The following is an 18,640-nucleotide window of genomic DNA, read 5'->3' as shown; positions in this document are numbered from 1 at the left end:
TTACATTTGAAATTATTTATTTAAAAGTCAGGCTCTTTCTAGAACCCATGGATCTGTTCATCTTCCTGGGAAAAATTCCAGTTTGATTTTTTTATTTTTATGTCATAATTAAAAATGTTTACTGAAATGATCCTGGACATTTTATTTTTCTGATTTACTGCTTCTTATTGAATTAACCTGGAATTCTAGATTTTGGGAAAAATGATATATGAGACAATGTACACTCTTGCCTAATTCCTCCCCATGAAATAAAGAAGGGGAATTTTATTCTATTAACATTCAGAGGTGCTTTTGGACTGCTGCAAAGAATGCTTAGCTATTGAACGAATTGCTTCACTACATATAGCAGCCCATAAATTTTCCATAAAACTTTATATCCATCTAGTCATTTTGAAAAAAAAAATCAAGTTCATTTTGTATCACTGTGATTAATTGCACATCACCAAACCCAATCTGTTATTTCTCAGTCACTGAAGAGTTTAATTTAATCTCAGTTTACTTAAATTGAGATACTAATTCTATATCAGAATTAGTTCAGACAATGTTTCTGATAACAGTCTTTAGCAGACTTACTACTGTATCACTTGCTTTATGTCATTTATCAACTTAATTTGGTTTTAGAAAAGTCATACACAGAGCGTTGGCTGTAGGTAATTTTATGCCAAGCACGTATCTCACTGGAGCAAAAGAAAACCTTTCCCTGACTGTTTTTAACCAGTGGATTAATGTCTTGAGTTTTATACTTTCGAGGGGTAGCATATCTTTCATTTCACTTTCTGTAAACACTTAGTTTCGACACAACTGTTTTACAATCCTTACCTGCACATCCTGTTCTAATGAGTTAACTGGTGCTAAACTTTTCAACTTCTTTCTCATTTCTTTTTTAGAGCTTTTCTAATAACTTTGTCCTTACCTGTTCTAGTTTTAATTGCTTTACTATTTTTTTCTAAATAAGAGATTCTATTTATGTTACGTTAATATACAGCTTTATTAATTTTTGTAGAAGACATACATTTATCTTTGTCACATGTTCTTTAGTCATTGCAACCACATCTTGGCCATGAAAAAGAATATTCCCCTTTAAAATCTTAAAATTACTCTTATCAATGGTATGATGTGATTTTTGTGCAAATTTCTGCATATTCCCCTTTGCAGCTATTTAGAGGTTAGTGTATCCAATTACTGCCATATCTAAATAAAGGTACAAATATAATCAGTGTTGTTTCCCCACTGTCAACTCTTTCACCCTTATCTCAACCACTTACACTGTTAGTACACTGACAGTGGTACATCCGCTTTATCTTCACTTTTTGCATTTGTCATCGTGTATTCACAGAATCATAGGGTCATTAGGGTTGAAAGGGAACTTTGGAGATCATACAGTCCAACCCCTCTGCCAAGGCAGGGCCACCTAGAGCAGGTTACACAACATTCATTGTACTACTGAAGTTTAATCTACATATCTATTTCCTCATACTGTTGCATAATTTTCAAGTCTCTTCTTACTTTTTGATTTTAATTAGAAGCCTATACTGAATTCCCCATTGATAAAGCCAACAATCGTATTCTTTCATAAATGTATTAACTATCCCTCCTGATAGCTAAACTGATGCAAAAAAAATGTATTGTAACCTATTACTTTTCATGATAATAAATTTAGCCTTCTGTAAAATGAGTTTCTTCACTTAAAATAGTCTCAGGATGCTGTGACATCATTTTGAGTTATGACATGCTCATTTTCCTTTTAATAATATTACTTATCTCACTGGCATTTTCCCCCAAGGTAAAAGTGATGGCCACTGGTTATAATTGAATTGGTTCTTACATTTATAAAAACTTAAATGCTATGTATTCTCTTGGCTGCTGATGGTACACACCTCTGTGCACCTCTGTGTGCACATAAAGCACCTTTCTGATTGCTAATCAGTTTGCAGCCATTCTAATATCTCTATGGCACAATGGTTCATTAAAATGAGCATAGCTATTTCCTTAAAATGAGCATAGCTATTATTTTATGAAATAATTGCCATAGAGACAGTCACACAGAGACAAAAGACCATGCAGCATATGAATAATGAAGCAGAAACCTAGGAAAGGGTTAATGATAAAAAGCACAGCAGTGTGCCTGTATCTGCTCCATCCTAGGAAGTGTTGGAGAGGCTTTCAGTACCCCAAATTAGCACAGAATGTCATTTTGTGTCACGAACATTGCAATCTCGCATATGTTTTTGGGGGACAAAAGAGAATGTGCCAAGCAATTAGGAGCACTACTTTAGCAGAACTGCACTTAACCAAACACAGAGCCATGTGTTCAGAGGCAATATCCCTCTTGTCAGTGAGCCTTCAACTGCTGAGTAGGCTGCCAGCACAGTGCTGAGGAACATGTAAGCCAGCTAACGCGCTCCTCACTTTAAGTGACTGTGCAAACCAAGACTTCATGTACGCAGGTGCTTTTACTCCTGGTAGTTGATGCCACCATCTTATATAAATGCTAGCATGAAAATGCTTCCTTTCTTTTCTGGTAATGTTTCATATTGCAGCAGTGAAGCCAGCTCTCCAAATATCTGTCTTTCTCGTGCCCATGCTGAAATCCTGTCTGTAGGCTATGCTCTGGGTCAAGCACTGGTCTCACACACGTTGTGTTCATACCCTGCATGCTCAACTTCTGACTGCACTACACTAAAAAAAGAGTTCCTTAGCACAGATAGGTGTCTAATGAATATATTTTTTGTTCTTAAGTGGTTCATGTTGCTTGTTTTGATAATTGCTACAGGAAAATGGAGCAAATCTGATAGATTTACAATATTATAATTAAAACTCAACATGATTTTCTATCGTAAAATTCTTTAAAACTTTTTTTATCAACAAAGCCTTAAAACTTCACCATTATGCTAAGCTTGGAAAGGCTTTTTAAATGCAAATATAAATCTTAATATCTTTTTAATGTTAAAACTGTTAGCGATGCCATCTTAAAAACTTAATATGAGTCACAGAATAATAATAACCAAAGTGCAAGCAAGTATTACACTGTGATGTACAGATCACAAAACAAAAATGCCCCGCCTTCAAGGCCCTGAAACTCATTTCAAAATAGCATTAATGATATAGTAAGCTTTGATTCCCTCTGGGTGGAATATAAAATGGGATTTTGAAAACAGAAATGGCAATGCATCAAGACTACCTTTTCTTTGATACTGCTCTAAGGATGTGCCCTTCCTGCCTCATGCAATGTCAGGTGGCAATACTTTGGTGAACCACTAGCAATGACTCAGCTATCTGATTTTAGCCTTCAGAAACAGGCACCTTAGTACATGTCACATGGATCACCTAAAGATTATTATGCAAGTGCAAATGCAACTCCTAGCGTGGATCATCGGGTTACCCTTTCAGATAAACCTTTCAGATGTCGTGGCTGACATCTTTCCCTCTTCAGTTTCACCTGTCTCCTTCAGACCATCCTGAAGAAAGCAAGTCCTGCAGCTGTGGCTAGAAAATTTTCTCTCAACAGCTCTTGCATGCTTCCTAAACATAGAACCACCAACATATAAAAGGGAGCATTGAAGAAAAAATCCTTTCCAAAATAACGTCTTGGTCTATCTTCACCTTGTCTCTCTAATTCCTTACTTAGATCCTGTAGGTACAGCTGCAGCTGAAAAAGGAAAGCTGTACCCGAAGCTGTCAATTACTGCTGCTGTTCTAATACCAGAACTACTCTGTATTGTGGTTGTAGTATTACAAACAGATCTGCATAAGGATGTCTTTGATAGTTATCCTCACCTACTAGCATAGAGATACTACTAGCTGCTGTAATTATTAATTACAGGGAGGGGGGTTGGAACTAGGTGATCTTAAGGTCCCTTCCAGCCCAAACCATTCTATGATTCTATGATCACTGGATGTGGAAAGTGTAAAATATGGAAAACTGATACATTCTGTTTAATACATCATCAGGTAAACAAACACACAAAGGAACAAGTATTCCCATAAAGTGAAGAAGTATGCTTATGGTCTTTTGCTCATATACATTCAGCATTCCCACTTCGCTGAAGGCATAAAACAAATGGATTCTTCATACATGGAAGTAATGACATGTACTTAAGCAACTGGCAGCTCTTTTTTGCTTAGCTGCATTTACTTTGAAAGAGCTCAAAACACTTAAAGATATCTTCATTTTAAAGTGACGTAGGCAAGCTATTAGACTTCTTTTATTCTCTCTCCATACTGGTGAAAATAGAAATTATTCATATTCTGCTGTCATTAATGACTGCTTATCTTAATGTAAAATCTAAATGCTTCCAAATTTAGACAACCCAAAATCCAGATAACAAGTTTTGCCATCTCTGAGCCTTTACCACAAATGATTTTGCACTAGTTAGGCCTTTCTAGCTCTATTTATCTGTCCTTTTATTTGGAGTTCTGCACAGATCTGTATTTTTCTGACTGTTTCTCAATAGACATAGAAAGATTATTACTGTCCATACACTTTAGAATAAAGTTGTAATTTATAAACTGACATTTTAAGAAATGTTTGGTTCATGCTGTCAGTCTTTCTTTCATGCCTTCCTCCCTTATTACTTGGGTTTGCTGACAAATAGGAAAATATGTATGGTCATCTTTAGGCTAAACAAACAAAACTTATGCAGAACAATGCTAGCAAAGATTTCCATCTTACATAGTTCATTCACTTGCTTTTGATCCTTAACCCAGCTTCTAGACCAATATTGATTCATTTTATCTTCTTAACCCTACTTTAAAAATAGTAAATACATGAAGCTCTTGTGATACAATAGTCCTTTAAAATCTTCTATCCCAAAATTCCATTACATGAATTAAACCAAATTTATTTAATAATTTTCAGCCATACAGAATCACACACAGCTGTGGGTGGATAATTTGTGACTTATGAGTTCTTGCAGCTGGGATGTAATTGTCATGATTTCCACCAGCATTATTCAACCACCTTCCCAAATTGTAAAGCTATCTGCATTATCTCTGGAATACTCTCAGCATAGACTGAAATGAATATCTCCTGCCATTAGATGTGTATTTCAAACTACTCTTCCAGGTTCATTTTGCAGTTCATGGAAATAAATAGCTACTGAGAATAGTTGGTTTATGATGGGACAAATCACTTTCTAGATTCATCTGCAATAACCTGAAATTTCCCATGTGTCAATTACAACAAAGGCAAGGCAGAATCTGAACTCCTGAAACTGGCTTCTGATGTGTTAAAATAGTACCCAAAGAACACTGATTTTTTGATTATTTTTTAAATTCAAGTTTTTATATGACTGTATTTACCAATCATATCACTAACAAAAAGAATGCCCCTTAGAGCCATAAAAAGGGACACATTGTTCAGCTTATAATATTTTACTGCAGCAATATTTTCCCATCAGGAGAAGTGCACACATTGTTCTTCAGTACAACAGAGCACACTTTCAAATCATATTAAAACTTTCTTGGTCCAGAATAATGTGATAGAACATGTATTTCTGCTATTTTATGAAATACTTTACACTTAATATGTGTCATATTACCTTGGACTGCTTCTTGGTAATAATGATAGATTAAACTATTGTATATGAAAAATGGGTAATAAATTTATTTACAAATTATAATAAATTATAATAGGTAAATATTTTATTTATATGGAGAAGTACTTTTTATATTGTTGTGTTCCTTGATCAGTCTGGATGGAATGAGGTCCTATATCAAATCTCACCCATTTTTATACTTCTTTAGAAAGATCTTGTGCTGTACTAATGTTTTTTTAGATAGCACTAAAATAAGTAAACTTGGATTATGTCAAAAGCGATGATCATGGTGTGATGAAAAATGCACTTAATAATTAGGAAGAACTTCTGTGGTTCTCACCTGTGCAATATAAGCAATCAATAGCCTTAGTTTTAAGATTTTTGAATGTCTTAAGAGCTGCTGTAGCCCAGCAACTTCAACTATTTTTTAAAACAGTTTCAAATGACATTTCTTAACATCTTAATAAAACCCCACGTAACTTTCATTTTCCCCCTTTTGTTCAGCTATGAATATATAAAAGAAATAAATAACTAACAGTCAATAGATTACTGCCTAAAGCAATAAGGTTTGCTGTCTTAATTATCACTAATCTCTCTAGTTTGCATAGAAAGCAGCAGAAGAAATTGAAAAATAATCATGTTTGCTTCCAAAATCAGTAATATTTTATGTTTCACATTTTTTAATAAACCCTCATAACTCAATCTCATTGTATATTCAACTCCCAGACACTAAGTCATTACTTACTTAGTGACAGCTTGTTCCTGAAACACTTCTAAGTCCTGCTCCATGTTACTCTTCATTGTTTTAACCTGTTCAAATAACAAAACTTATGTAATTCAGATTCTTAAATGCACGCTTTTACATGGCCAAGTAGTGCATATTGGATAGCTCTATGCTTTCCTTTCAATTTCTGTCATTCTTCCACTGCACACAACAGGGGAATGTAGCTCTAATTACAGGCTGGAATGCGCAAGATGGAAACTTCTGAAGTTAGCTCAGCTCAGTGTCAGCAGCTCTTGCACTCTGCAGCACTGAGATACTAGAGGTGGTGTTAGCTTGAGGATAACCCTGGATTTCCATCCAGGGAAGTCTGTGTTGGGTCATCCTTGGTTGTGTTATGTCAGTGATTCGCCAAGACACATTGCAATACATAAATGTAAATATGTCATAGACCTATGGCTGCATTCATCAACACACCCCGATTAACATATACCCAGGCTATACTTGCTCTCCAACACAATTTTTGACTCCTATTGATGATTCACTCCCTTACTCAGCAGACAGAACACTGAGATACACAAGTACCTTGGCAGAAAGATCAGAACAAGGCTGTTGCTGGGGCCACTCCAGTTATGTGGCTCCAGCTGTACACAAGGACATGGGGCAAGCCTGGCATGCAAGAACAGGAACCAGACACATTAAAACCCTAATTCCTTGTGGTGGTTAGCAGAGGGGCTCCTAAAGACATGGATACCAGTACAGATGGGTGTGTGGACTCTGCCACATGGCACGGCAGCCTTGGCTCCACAGGGCACCAGCACTGGAGGTGACACTGCCACAGGGCAGCCATGGCTCTAACAGAGACCAGCATCTGAGCTGACACCACCACAGGGACAGTCATGGCTCTAACAGGGACCAGCATCTGAGCTGACACTGCCACAGGGCAGCCATGGCTCTAACAGGCACCCAGCACTGGAGGTGACACTGCCACAGGGCAGTCATGGCTCTAACAGGGACCAGCATCTGAGGTGACACCGCCACAGGGCAGCCATGGATCTAATAGGGACCAGCACCGGAGGTGACACCGCCACAGGGCAGTCATGGATCTAACAGGGCACCCAGCACCGGAGGTGACACCACCACAGGGCAGCCATGGCTCTAACAGGGCACCCAGCACCTGAGGTGACACTGCCACAGGGCAGTCATGGCTCTAACAGTGCACCCGGCACCTGAGGTGACACCACCACAGCACCACCACCCTCGGCTCCACAGAGCGCAGGAACCGGAGCAGCCCTGGCTGTGCCGGGCACCAGAGGAGACCGGGTGGCTCACGGCACGTCCCGGCCCCGCGGCTGCCCCTCCCCTCCCGTTACCTGCCGTGCTGCCCCCGTCGCTCTTTTCGCCCTCGATGTCGCTACGGCCGCGGGACGGGCTCCGCAGCCCGGTCTCCACCGCTGCCCCCTCCCGCCCCGGCTCCCGCCCATGGCCTCCCCGGCCCGCCGCTCCCAGCGGCAGTTGTGGACGGTGCCGGGAGGCTTAGCCTGTCGCCGCGGTAACGCGAAGGGCGGCAGGGTGAGGCGGGACGGGCACGGCGCAAGGCAGGCGTCGGGGCAGGGTCGGTCACCGGCTCCGGATGGGTGCTGGAAGGGCGGCGGGTGTGGGGCAGGGCCCGGCAGGATCGGGAGGGATGGGACGGTGACTGCTTGCTGCGGAGGGAAGGAGGGTGCGAGAGGACCCTGCGGGGTCGCAGGGAGCTGCCGCAGGCACCCCCGTGTCACACGTGTCCTCTGCAGGGCCCAGCGTCCGTCCAGTACCCAGGCACCCATGGATTAGAAGGAAGCTGGAGTGAATTTCAGCTCAGGAAGTAGCACCCAGGGTAAAGAACATGTAATTTGCTTTAACGTTAAGTGAGCATTTGCTTTAGCATTAAGCAAGGGCTGCCCAAGAAAACTGTGAATGCCCCATCCCTGGTGGTGTTCAAGGCTGGGTTGGACAGAGCCTTGGGTGATATGGTTTAGTGTGAGGTGTCCCTGCCTGTGGCAGGGGGGTTGGAACTGGATGATCTTAAGGTCCTTTCGAACCCTAACTATTTTATGATTCTAAGTCCAGAAGAGGCCACGAGGACGACCAGGGAGCTGGAGCACCTCCCATATGAAGACAGGCTGAGAAAGTTGGGGCTGTTCAGCCTGGAGAAGAGAAGGCTGCATGGAGACCTCATAGCAGCCTTCCAGTATCTGAAGGGGGCCTATAAGGATGCTGGTGAGGGACTATTCATTAGGGACTGCAGTGACAGGACAAGGGGTAACGGGTTGAAACTTAACCAGGGGAGGTTTAGATTGGATATAAGGAAGAAATTCTTTACTGTTAGGGTGGTGAGGCACTGGAATGGGCTGCCCAGGGAGGTTGTGAATGCCCCATCCCTGGAGGTGTTCAAGGCCAGGTTGGATGAAGCCTTGGGTGACATGTCCCACGTGTGAGGTGTCCCTGGCCATGGCAGGGGGCTTGGAACTGGATGATCTTAAGGTCCTTTCCTACCCTAACTATTCTATGATTCTATACCATCATTCAAGAACTCAGTAGGCAGGGTGTTTTGGTGTTGTTTCTTTTTTTTTTTTTTTTTTTGGTGGGTTGTAGAATTTTTCCTATTTGTTTTCTTTTAAAATGCTATTATTACTAGAAAGGGCTCAACTCAACCTTTTCTTCCTGCATGACCAGCTATACTGCTGTACAATGGCTTCAAATATTTTCCAGATTATTGTGCAAACGACCTAGGTTTGAATGACTCTTCTCTTTACACTTTTGTTGGCTTCAGTCTCTCTTAGTCAACAATAGAACCCTTGTAAGTGTATTTCAACTCTTATACAGTAATAATTTGTGCTTCCAAACTTAGGGTTTATAGATGTCTTCAAACTTCAGGGATTTTTTTCTGCCAGGACAGTACCATTCACTTTGTATTTATTGTCCTAAAATTGCATGTGGCATTTTTGGGAGCTGCTAATCTATTTATGCACACTAAACTTTGTGCTTTTGGTTTGTTTTGCTTGGACCGTTTACTTATATTAGCCAAGTGAACTGCATTTTTAATACCAGTTCTAAGGCATAATCTATATCATTTGGTTCCTACCTGCTGTGCTGAGGCAGATGGTTTTCCTGTCAGCAGAAATCCTGTTTCAAGCTATGAATTATGAAAAAAATATATTTTTTTAAATGAAAGAATAAAATAAAATTACATGCAGAGTTTCAGGAAAGCTCCTGGTAAAGTTTGCTTACTGTAGAAAATAATTGACAAGTTTCCCTTGTTGTTTTCTTAAAGATCACTAAAATTGGTTTTATTTTTGCTTTACACTTTGTTTTCATGGCTTTATTTCATTTCAGAAATATCCTAGGGATGCTTTAGATCTTTCGTTGTCAGGAGCAGCTGCAGGTGAGGGCAGGCGAGCCCTGATCTGATGGTAATGGTGAGGTGTAGGGTAGTGCTCTCACCAGCACAGTGCAGTCCCACAGCACCCAGTCAGAGACAGGAGTGGTGACCAGTGTCTACCACAGCTGGTGGTGGTGAGCAGGTCTGAGGTGACTCTGGAAGGCAAGCCAGCAAAAGTAGAGAGTGAGGTGCAGTGCTGAACACAGGCATAGCTACAGCATTGCTCAGATGGGGACCAGGGGAATGGCCCCGAGCTGAAATGCTGCTCCTGACCTGAGGGTATCTCACACACAGCATCTTGCTGCTCTTCCTCATAGCAGGATTGACCCCAAGGTATGGCTACACCATGTCAGAGCTGATCTTGAAGCTATTAGGGAAGAGGGAAGGAAGTTGCGGGACCTGTTTGCTGCCTTCAGAGCCCTGACAACATTTTTGGCATTACATTTCTTTAATTACACTTTTCTTCATTATTTACTTACTATAATAGAAATAATGTTAAGAAATCTCACTGAAACATTTGATTTTTGATAACCTGAAATGTTCCAAGTAAAATTTCTTTTACTCTACTGTTTTAAACTACTAAAAAATTAAAGAAATTTGGGTTGTATTATCTTAAATACTTTAATTTATGTTGATTTGAAGTATTATGCACTAGAGATAATTTTTAATGTAACTGCCAGCAGATTTCCATTTGCTCATCTGCAGCAACTGAGGTGAACTTTTCAGCCATATTCCCAGTGCATATATTTTAATTTCTTCCCTGTCTCATCATCTCTCAGTGGTAATCAGTTATTCAGAAATGCAACTTCCATCTGTCAGGCCAAAATGGAAATGGGGGAGGTGGGCAACTTAAAAAAATACAGAAAAAAATGCATACCAACATTTCCAACTCTTTTTAGAAGGACATATCCACTGTCATTAGCCTGAGGTGTGCTTCTAATGCCCTGATGTGTCTTTAAATACCTCATTAACTCCATTAAAGAAAATCCCATATCAAACCATTGACATTTGCTATTTGCTTTTGCGCATCCACATCATCTCTTGACTAGAGCTTGTCTTATGAGATGCAAAACCTTTCTTTGTTGGCCTTAAAGAACATGCTTTACAAATTGTGATAGCCAGCAAAATCACGGGAAAATACTGTAAAATCAGCTTATATATCAAAATTAATGGAAAATAATAAGCACATTTCTGCAGAAAAAAGGAGCTATATCAGGGCAGAGACACAACAAAGTACGATCAAATGTCAAATGAGACAAGGTGCAACATTGATATTTGTATAAAAACAAGAGGAATTAGTTAGGAAGATGCCTTGCAGAGGAATCTAGATAGATTGAAGCATTGGGCTATAACGAATGGGATGAAATTTAAGAAGTTGAAATGCTGGATTCTGCACCTAGGATGGACTAACAGTGAGCATGAGCATAAACTGAGGGAGAAGTGGCTGGAGAGCAGCCCTGCAGAAAGGGATCTGGGGGTGCTGATTGACAGCAGGTTCAGTGAGAGTCAGCAATGTGCCCTGGCAACAAAGAGGGCAAAATGCATCCTGGGGTGCATCAAACACAGCATAGCCAGCCAGTCAAAATTGATGATTATCTGAAGCCTTCCAGATGTGTTATTTGTGTAGTGTAAAATGTAATGGTAGGTAAAAGTTAAGTGCACTTGTGTATTTAAATACAGTTTTTATTTAGAGGATATGTTCATACCTTACCTTGCAATCTTGGATGACTGATTTGATTGAATATTTTGTTGAAGTAAGCTCAGTGTAGCTCTCATAAGAAATACAATCATTCTTTCAGCATAGAAATCACATGGGTTTAATGGTATTTATGTGATGGATTCGTAGAAGCTTTACATTAATTTAATAATTGCATTCTGTGTGTTAGTTTGGATGTTTATGAACATAGCAACTTAATTTACAGAAGCTCTGTTGGAAGTGACAGACAGAAAGGAAAGGGAATAGCTCAGCATAAACCATCCATCAACAAATATGCATAAGTCACTGAGAGACAATAAAGCCTACAAAAAAATCCCTAAGAAATAAGCAATAAGAGAAGAATGACATTTCAAAAAGAACCTTTGCAAGAGGGATTTCTGTTTCTGAAAATTAGGCATGCATAAAATCTGCCTGAGGATTCTGAAGGTGCCTAACTAATTTACTGGCAGGAGGTGATAAATCCTGACATAATACAGACATAGAGGCAGAGAGATGTTTCTAAATGTTTTGTTTCTAGTTTAAAATGAAAACTACTCTTTTCATAAGCAGCTTATGAAATCACTGAAGGGAAGAAGAGAAAGAGCTTGGATTTAATTGGATTTGCCAGGTAAACCGATTGGTAAGTCATACTGTAGGCTGGGACCTTACCTAAAAGTAGAGAATTGTAAAAATTTGTCCTGTGATAGGAGACATGAAAATTAAGGGTATTGCTCTGAGAGAATGCAGAAAGGGGATAAAAGTGTCATTAGGTCTGTTTCTATGACAATTACAAGTTAATCTTTCTGTGTCAGTCTTTAATGGTGCCAAAAATGAATTATAGAATCATAGGATCATTTAGGTTGGGAAAGACTTTTAAGATTGTTGTGTCTAACTAATGCTGCCAAGTCCACCACTAAACCACATCCCTAAGTGCCACATCTACATGTTTTTTAAATACTTCTAGGGATGGTGACTCATGTCTCTGGGCAGCCTGTTCCAATGCTTGACAACCCTTAAGGTGAAGACATTTTTCCTAGTACCCAACATAGAACTCCCCTCATACAACTTGAGGCCATTTCCTCTCATTCTATCGCTTGTCACTTGGGAGAAGAGACCAGCACCCACCTCACTACAGCCTCCTGTCAGGTAGCTGTAGAGAGCGATAAGATCCCCCCTGAGCCTTTTCTTCTCCAGACTAAGCACCCTCGGTTCCCTCAGCTGCTCCTCATCACACTTGTGCTCCAGGCCCTTCACCAGCTCCACTGTCCTCTGGACCCGTTCTTTCACCTCAATGTCTCTCTTGTAGTGAGGGGCCCAGACCTGAACACAGGATTTGAGGTGCAGCCTCACCAGTGCCCAGTACAGGGGAACAATCACTGCCCTGGTCCTGCTGGCCACACTAGTGATGATACAAACCAGGATGCCATTGGCCTTCTTGGCTGCCTGAGCACAAGCTGCTCGTGTTCAGCTCTGTCAATCAGCACACCCAGGTCCTTTTCCACTGAGCGGCTTTCCAGCCAATTCTTCTCCCAAGCCAGCAGCATTGCATGGGGTTGTGACCCAGGTGCAGGACCCAGCACTGAGTCTTGTCGAATCTCATCTAGATAATATATGCTCAAAAGAAAAAAATCTCTTTTTTTTAAAGCATTCTGCTGACATTTTCTGGAAACTCGTAATAATGCTTAGCATTATAAAACATCTTTTAGAATGACATAGTCTTTCCTTTGTAGTTATTGCTACTGCAGCATAAAAAATCTGCTTTATGGTTTAGCAGTATGGGAATGGTTTCTAGTGCTAGGCAATATTTCTTGGTTATCTTGTTTTTACTTATAAAATGAAGTAGCTGCTTTTCTGTGATCTTGCCTGCAATTAAAAAGAAAAAACTGTTACACTTCATATTGTGCATTTCATCTGTTGCTGTATATCAGGCCACAAGTTGCTTTACTTGCTGTGTTGTACCACACTGACATAAGGATTTATTAAAAATCATTCTAGTTAAAAATAGGCAAGAGAGAGAAACATATAAGCTCTCTAAAGCATATATTTGAGTTTGTACTGTCTGAAGGGGTGACAGGAAACAAATTGTGCATTTTGTTTCATGTTAAATTTTAATTAGTTTACATCTCTATCATTTTAGTTTTCAATGGCATTTCAAATGCGATAATGATTGTGGAAGCTGCTTTTGGCCACATTTGAGTCTGACAGCTGAAAGGTGGATAATTGGAACTTTTGTGATCTTGCATAGATTCAAGATTTACTTCTTTGACTCAAGCACATTAAGTGAATATTCTGTTGAAATAACTTGTAGAGAAATAATTAACAGTGCTGACATTTAAGTTGTCATTCAGGGTTTCAGAGTTAGCACTTGGGGGGACGACGTGGGAGTTCACATTACTCGCTTGCATAAGAATGTATTCATATAGAATGCAACACTATATTGGTTATATTTAGATGGTATTTTCAGGTTATGCTTTGATGATCATGTACTCTGCCATAATTAATTTTATTCATTTTATGTTTGGGTTCGTCATTTAGTTTTCTAATGATCTGAATATTGTTATTTTTAGAATTGGGGTACAGTGGTAGAACAATTAAAATGTATTGCTATGGTGCTTTCTACCGAAGTTTATTTAGAGGCCTGAGCTATCTGACTTGTCTGGCAAGGAGAAGCCCCTGTTTGACTTGATTGTAGGAGGGTATTTGGTCAGTTGCATTAGGGACTCAGAGATGGGCAGACTGGATATTGGCTATGCCACTCTCTTGCTTTTCTCTAGAAACAGAAAATTGCTTTTGAACAATCCCACATCTAAACTCAACCTCCTGACCTCAAGAGTCCTCATTCTATTTAGAGTGCAAATAACAGTAACACAACATTTGCTTACTTACTTTGCCCTCTGCAGGCTCTTCATTATTTACATGCTCAAGACTGAGTTTGGGCTTAGCAAATACTGCACCTACTTGAACCTCAAGTTTGCGTAACAATTGTTAATACACAGTGATGAAACTTTGGCTAGTATGAATACTTCAGATAGAGAACAGCAATAGCAGCAATGAAAACTGCTTCAACTTACTGAGAAAAGCAGCAATCAAGGCTTTCCTATAAAATCTGAGATAACAGGAATACAGTACATTTTCTAAAAGCTGGAAATGAGGGTTGGAGTGCTCTCCCACACTTCAGCAGAGGAACCAGGAGCATGTTCTGGTTTTGGCTGGGATAGAGTTAAGTTTCTTTCTAGAAGATCCTTAATCCTTGGCTTTCCCTCCCAACCTGGACAACACTACCTCATGAGACCACATTACAACTTTATACAAAGCATCACTAATTATTACATGGTGAGCATTATGCTGTTGCCCAAAAGACCAACTGGTCAGATATAAGCCACAGTCAATTTAGCTTTTATTGAGAGCAGCTGGTCAAATTAAGAGGGAAAAATGTCTAGGACCTATGGGGAAACATGCAGACACCCACGTGTGCCAATATACACAAACACAAATGTGCACTCTGAACCTTACACTTGCTCTGGGTGACTGGCCAAGACAAAAGATTCTTGGAGAGGTATGGCTCTAGAAACATCCGATCTCCCAGCTCAGCTGGTGTGGCAAGAAAAGTGCTGCAGCTGACTGACCTCTGCCTTTTCATAGCTTCGGGGTTGCTTGGCTAAGTTGCTGCTGGATGTTTCTGGGGCATAGGGCAGAGTTCTCCTCAAAGCAGCTGCTCTGGCCGACCTCCCTCCCTGAACTTGGCTGAGCCCTCTTGGTTTGGGGGCTGTGTTTTTCCTCACTAGTACATTCAAGCCTGCTGGCTCCAGCCTGACCTTGACCAGGTCCCAGGGCAAAGCAATGAAGATGCCAACAGAAAAGACTGTGTATCCAGGGAATGGTTTTCTGATGCTACTGGTAGCAAAGGCTGATTTTACCTGGATGTTGTCAAATTTTATGTTTTTCTTGTGAATAACTGGCCATAGTTTGAGCAAGTTTTTCAGTAGCATGAGAAGGAGCATCACTGTTGAATTTCAAGAACTCCAACCTCTGATTAGTCACCTTTTCCATTGCCCTTCCGATGAAACAGCATTCATATAAGTTTTTCTTTTGTGTGCATACCATAGGAACTGATACAATTACTGTAAAGTGGTGACAAGAAAGCAGGAAAGAAATCAGCCCTGGTTTTATTTGTATCTCTGGCCTTTGAGCAGAGGGATTTATTTTCTGCTTCCTTCTTTGTATCTGAAACACAAGGCTTGAGAAAAAAGATGGTCCTGTAGCAGCCCTCACAGACATCAGCTTGATGTGTCAAAAACACCGGGAAGGACTAGGTAGATGAAAGAATAAGGGGAATGGGAGCAGATGGTGGATACAGAGCATACATGTGAAAGGGAGGTGAGAGAACAGGAGTTTGCTGTCAAGTAATATGAATGCCCATATATACCAAAATCACCTTTGTATATTTGGGGCTGTTTGGGATGCTGGTTGCTAGCTATAAACACTGGTGCTGGGCACAGGAGCATTCAAAGGATGAATTTTATCCATAATACAACATTTATGGAATTTGGTCCAGTTCCATGATGTACCTGTATTGTGTAATTGTCGAGTCCATTGTGCATACAAGCACACTGCCTTTCATGGCTCCATTGCTGCTGGAGCAGTGAAGGAGTACAGGTCAGATGAAACAGGACTGAACAAATATCAGATGGAGAATCAATCTTCCTTTCAAACTTTTGCAACAGGTGTGAAAGAGAAAGTCTGAATGGTGAATATAGCTTTATTTCCAGAACTTCATTAGCTACTGTTGTAACATTCCATTGAAACCAGATGTACAGTGGACATAGGTCTGCAGAGAAGATCTTAGTTCAGTAAGAACTTAAGTGGTTCCTAAATAACTAAATAACATTGTTATTTAGTAACATGAAAGCTACCATGGAATTGTTTTATAGTGATTGTTTCACAATCTTGCATATTCTTTCTCTGCCCTACAACAATTCTAGTTCTATATCAATATATTCCATATCAATTCTTCACAACAATTTCACACATTCTTCTTTCAGGACATTCAGATAAAAAATTGGCTTGACTAGAAATGCTGTATTCCTCTACCATCTTCTACCATCCCAGGAAAGGCTCCACGTTTGTTCCCTTTCTGGTGCCACTTACTTTTCAAATCCAGTTGTAGGGTAATTAAGTTATTGACTTTCAGGGTTGCCTATACATACACTGTAAACACAGGGGTTTGCATATGACACCAGTGTCCTTGTATAATCTTTTGTTCTAACAAGTTTTGTATTCCTGACTAATATCTGATTGCTGTAATCTATAATTGAGTGAATATACTTTTCCTTGTGAATAGCTGTTTGATGGCCAAAGATCCTTTGGGACAAAGGCGGCTACATACATATAAGGTGATATTATTATTTTCCATCTTATCAGAAAAAATCCACAGCTGGGGAGATATTAAAGCAATATTTTCAGCTCTCCACGTTTCCAGTAGTTTAAATTGAAAACCCAAATACAAAATTGATTACTAAAAATAGCTTTCTCGCCTCAATTCCTATTATTATGAAGAACATCCTGCATTACTTTTCTCAAGGCCATAATGATCTTTAAAGGCCAATTCTAATGATATTCATATCCAGGCTAGATTTTATTGACTGAAACAGTGGCTGTCTTCTGGAGATTTTCTTTGACAGGCAGATAGAGCTTACTGGGTAAGTATTTTTTGGGTCTTTGTCCAAGATTTTCTTTTACTTAGTTTCACTTCTCCCACCCAAAAACTTCGTTTTGCTACATAATGTATAGATCAGTGAGATGGGATCAGCTACACCTATTTTTCTGCAATTTTCCTGAAGCATTTTGTGCTTCATGCCAAAACCATGCACTTAAGTCAACGGAACTTAATTCAGTAGGATAACTGATTACTCAAAGTGTCAGAAGATGCTTAAAAGCAGTCGGTCTGTGTGGAGTTTAGGAGTTCTTACATATGGTTACTGCAGAAAAAGAAACTATGATGGCCAAATGTATAGAGTCATGACCTTTAGCAAATAGAGAAGGAGGGTGATTCTATGAACTCATGAGCTCTGGACTTAACTCTGAACTTTGTCATAGGCTTCATATGTTTTTCAGCAAACTATTTGGATTAATTTCCAGATACAGAAAACAGATGTGATTAATTATATTCTCATTTGTCTATCTATCCTTTATCTTTGACTGTTGCAGCAATGACCATTCCCTATTTATTGTACATGCAATATTTAGGAAACAGAGCCTTGGCTTGGTTAGCAAGGTCCCATTACATCCAATAATTTTCTTGGCTGGGATTCAGTAACTCAGTGGCCATGACATTAATTATTCATGTACATTCTTCATTCACAGATTGTTCTTCTTACTCACTTCAGCAAAATTAGTTTAATGAAATTTCATCTTGCATGATAAAGAAAGATAAATCTAAGCCAAACTAACATTTCTGTTAATAGGCTGTAATGAAAAGGCATTCTGCATTCTCATCCTGTTTTCCAGTGCAGTTCAATGCATATCATTGATCATTTTACAAAATGACTGTTAGAGGTGTTTTGGAACCAGAAGGTTTGCATTCAGATTAGCAGAATCAGTGGGACACTGGAATTTCTTATATGCCTTTTAAACATTTCCATATCTAGAAATTAGGTTTTTAATATGCTTTTCAATTTATCTATTTAAGTAACAGTTTATTTGCTTAGAAACATTGAGACTGTCTTCGTTGCAGTTTAGCATCTTTGTGCTAAAAAAGCAGAGAGTTTTGACCATATAAGATTAAGCTGCTTTGATGGTTCTTGTTATACAGTGTAAAGGGTTTTTCCCACAGAGTTTTCTGCTGGATAAAATCCACAGATCAAAGCATCAACTGACATGCTGATAAAGACTTTTTTGTGTTCTCTTTGCAGTCTTTCAAACCTTGGCAAAGAAGCTTTCTTTCTTTTGAGGCATTGAATTCTTTATCAGTGCATAGAGAGTAACTATATTTGCAAGTTTACAGAGTGCTTTCCAAAAGGATTCACTTCATTGCTCTCCTTTCCTTAAGTTTTGGGAAGTGAATGCGACTCCCAAGCCACATGGTTAGTCATCTGTTACTGCCACATGGAGCCAAATCTGCAGACATTTCTATTCCTGCCTCCTGTATCTTTTCAGGTTCTAGTAGGTTATTTTTAAATTGTTATAAAACTTGACATGTGTTGTTGTACAAATGGTGGACTTGGAGATATCTTCTATCACTTTTAGTGTGTACTCAAGCTTAGAAT

At 39.6% G+C, this 18,640-nt stretch overlaps 1 protein-coding gene across 1 annotated transcript in view; it reads right to left on the bottom strand.

Moving 5' to 3' along the window:
- The window catches only part of DEUP1 (deuterosome assembly protein 1), a 44,138-nt gene extending 37,812 nt beyond the window's left edge, over positions 1-6,326 (bottom strand). Inside the window, 1 exon segment of the mRNA XM_034060055.1 lies at positions 6,283-6,326. Within this exon segment, the coding sequence (XP_033915946.1) occupies positions 6,283-6,326 (44 nt within the window).
- Between the last annotated feature and the right edge of the window lie 12,314 nt (positions 6,327-18,640).

Source organism: Melopsittacus undulatus, chromosome 2, assembly GCF_012275295.1.
Source record: "Melopsittacus undulatus isolate bMelUnd1 chromosome 2, bMelUnd1.mat.Z, whole genome shotgun sequence".
NCBI classification, from domain to species: domain Eukaryota; kingdom Metazoa; phylum Chordata; class Aves; order Psittaciformes; family Psittaculidae; genus Melopsittacus; species Melopsittacus undulatus.
The sequence above is the reverse complement of the archived record's forward strand: the minus strand, read 5'-3'. Positions and strand labels throughout refer to the sequence as shown.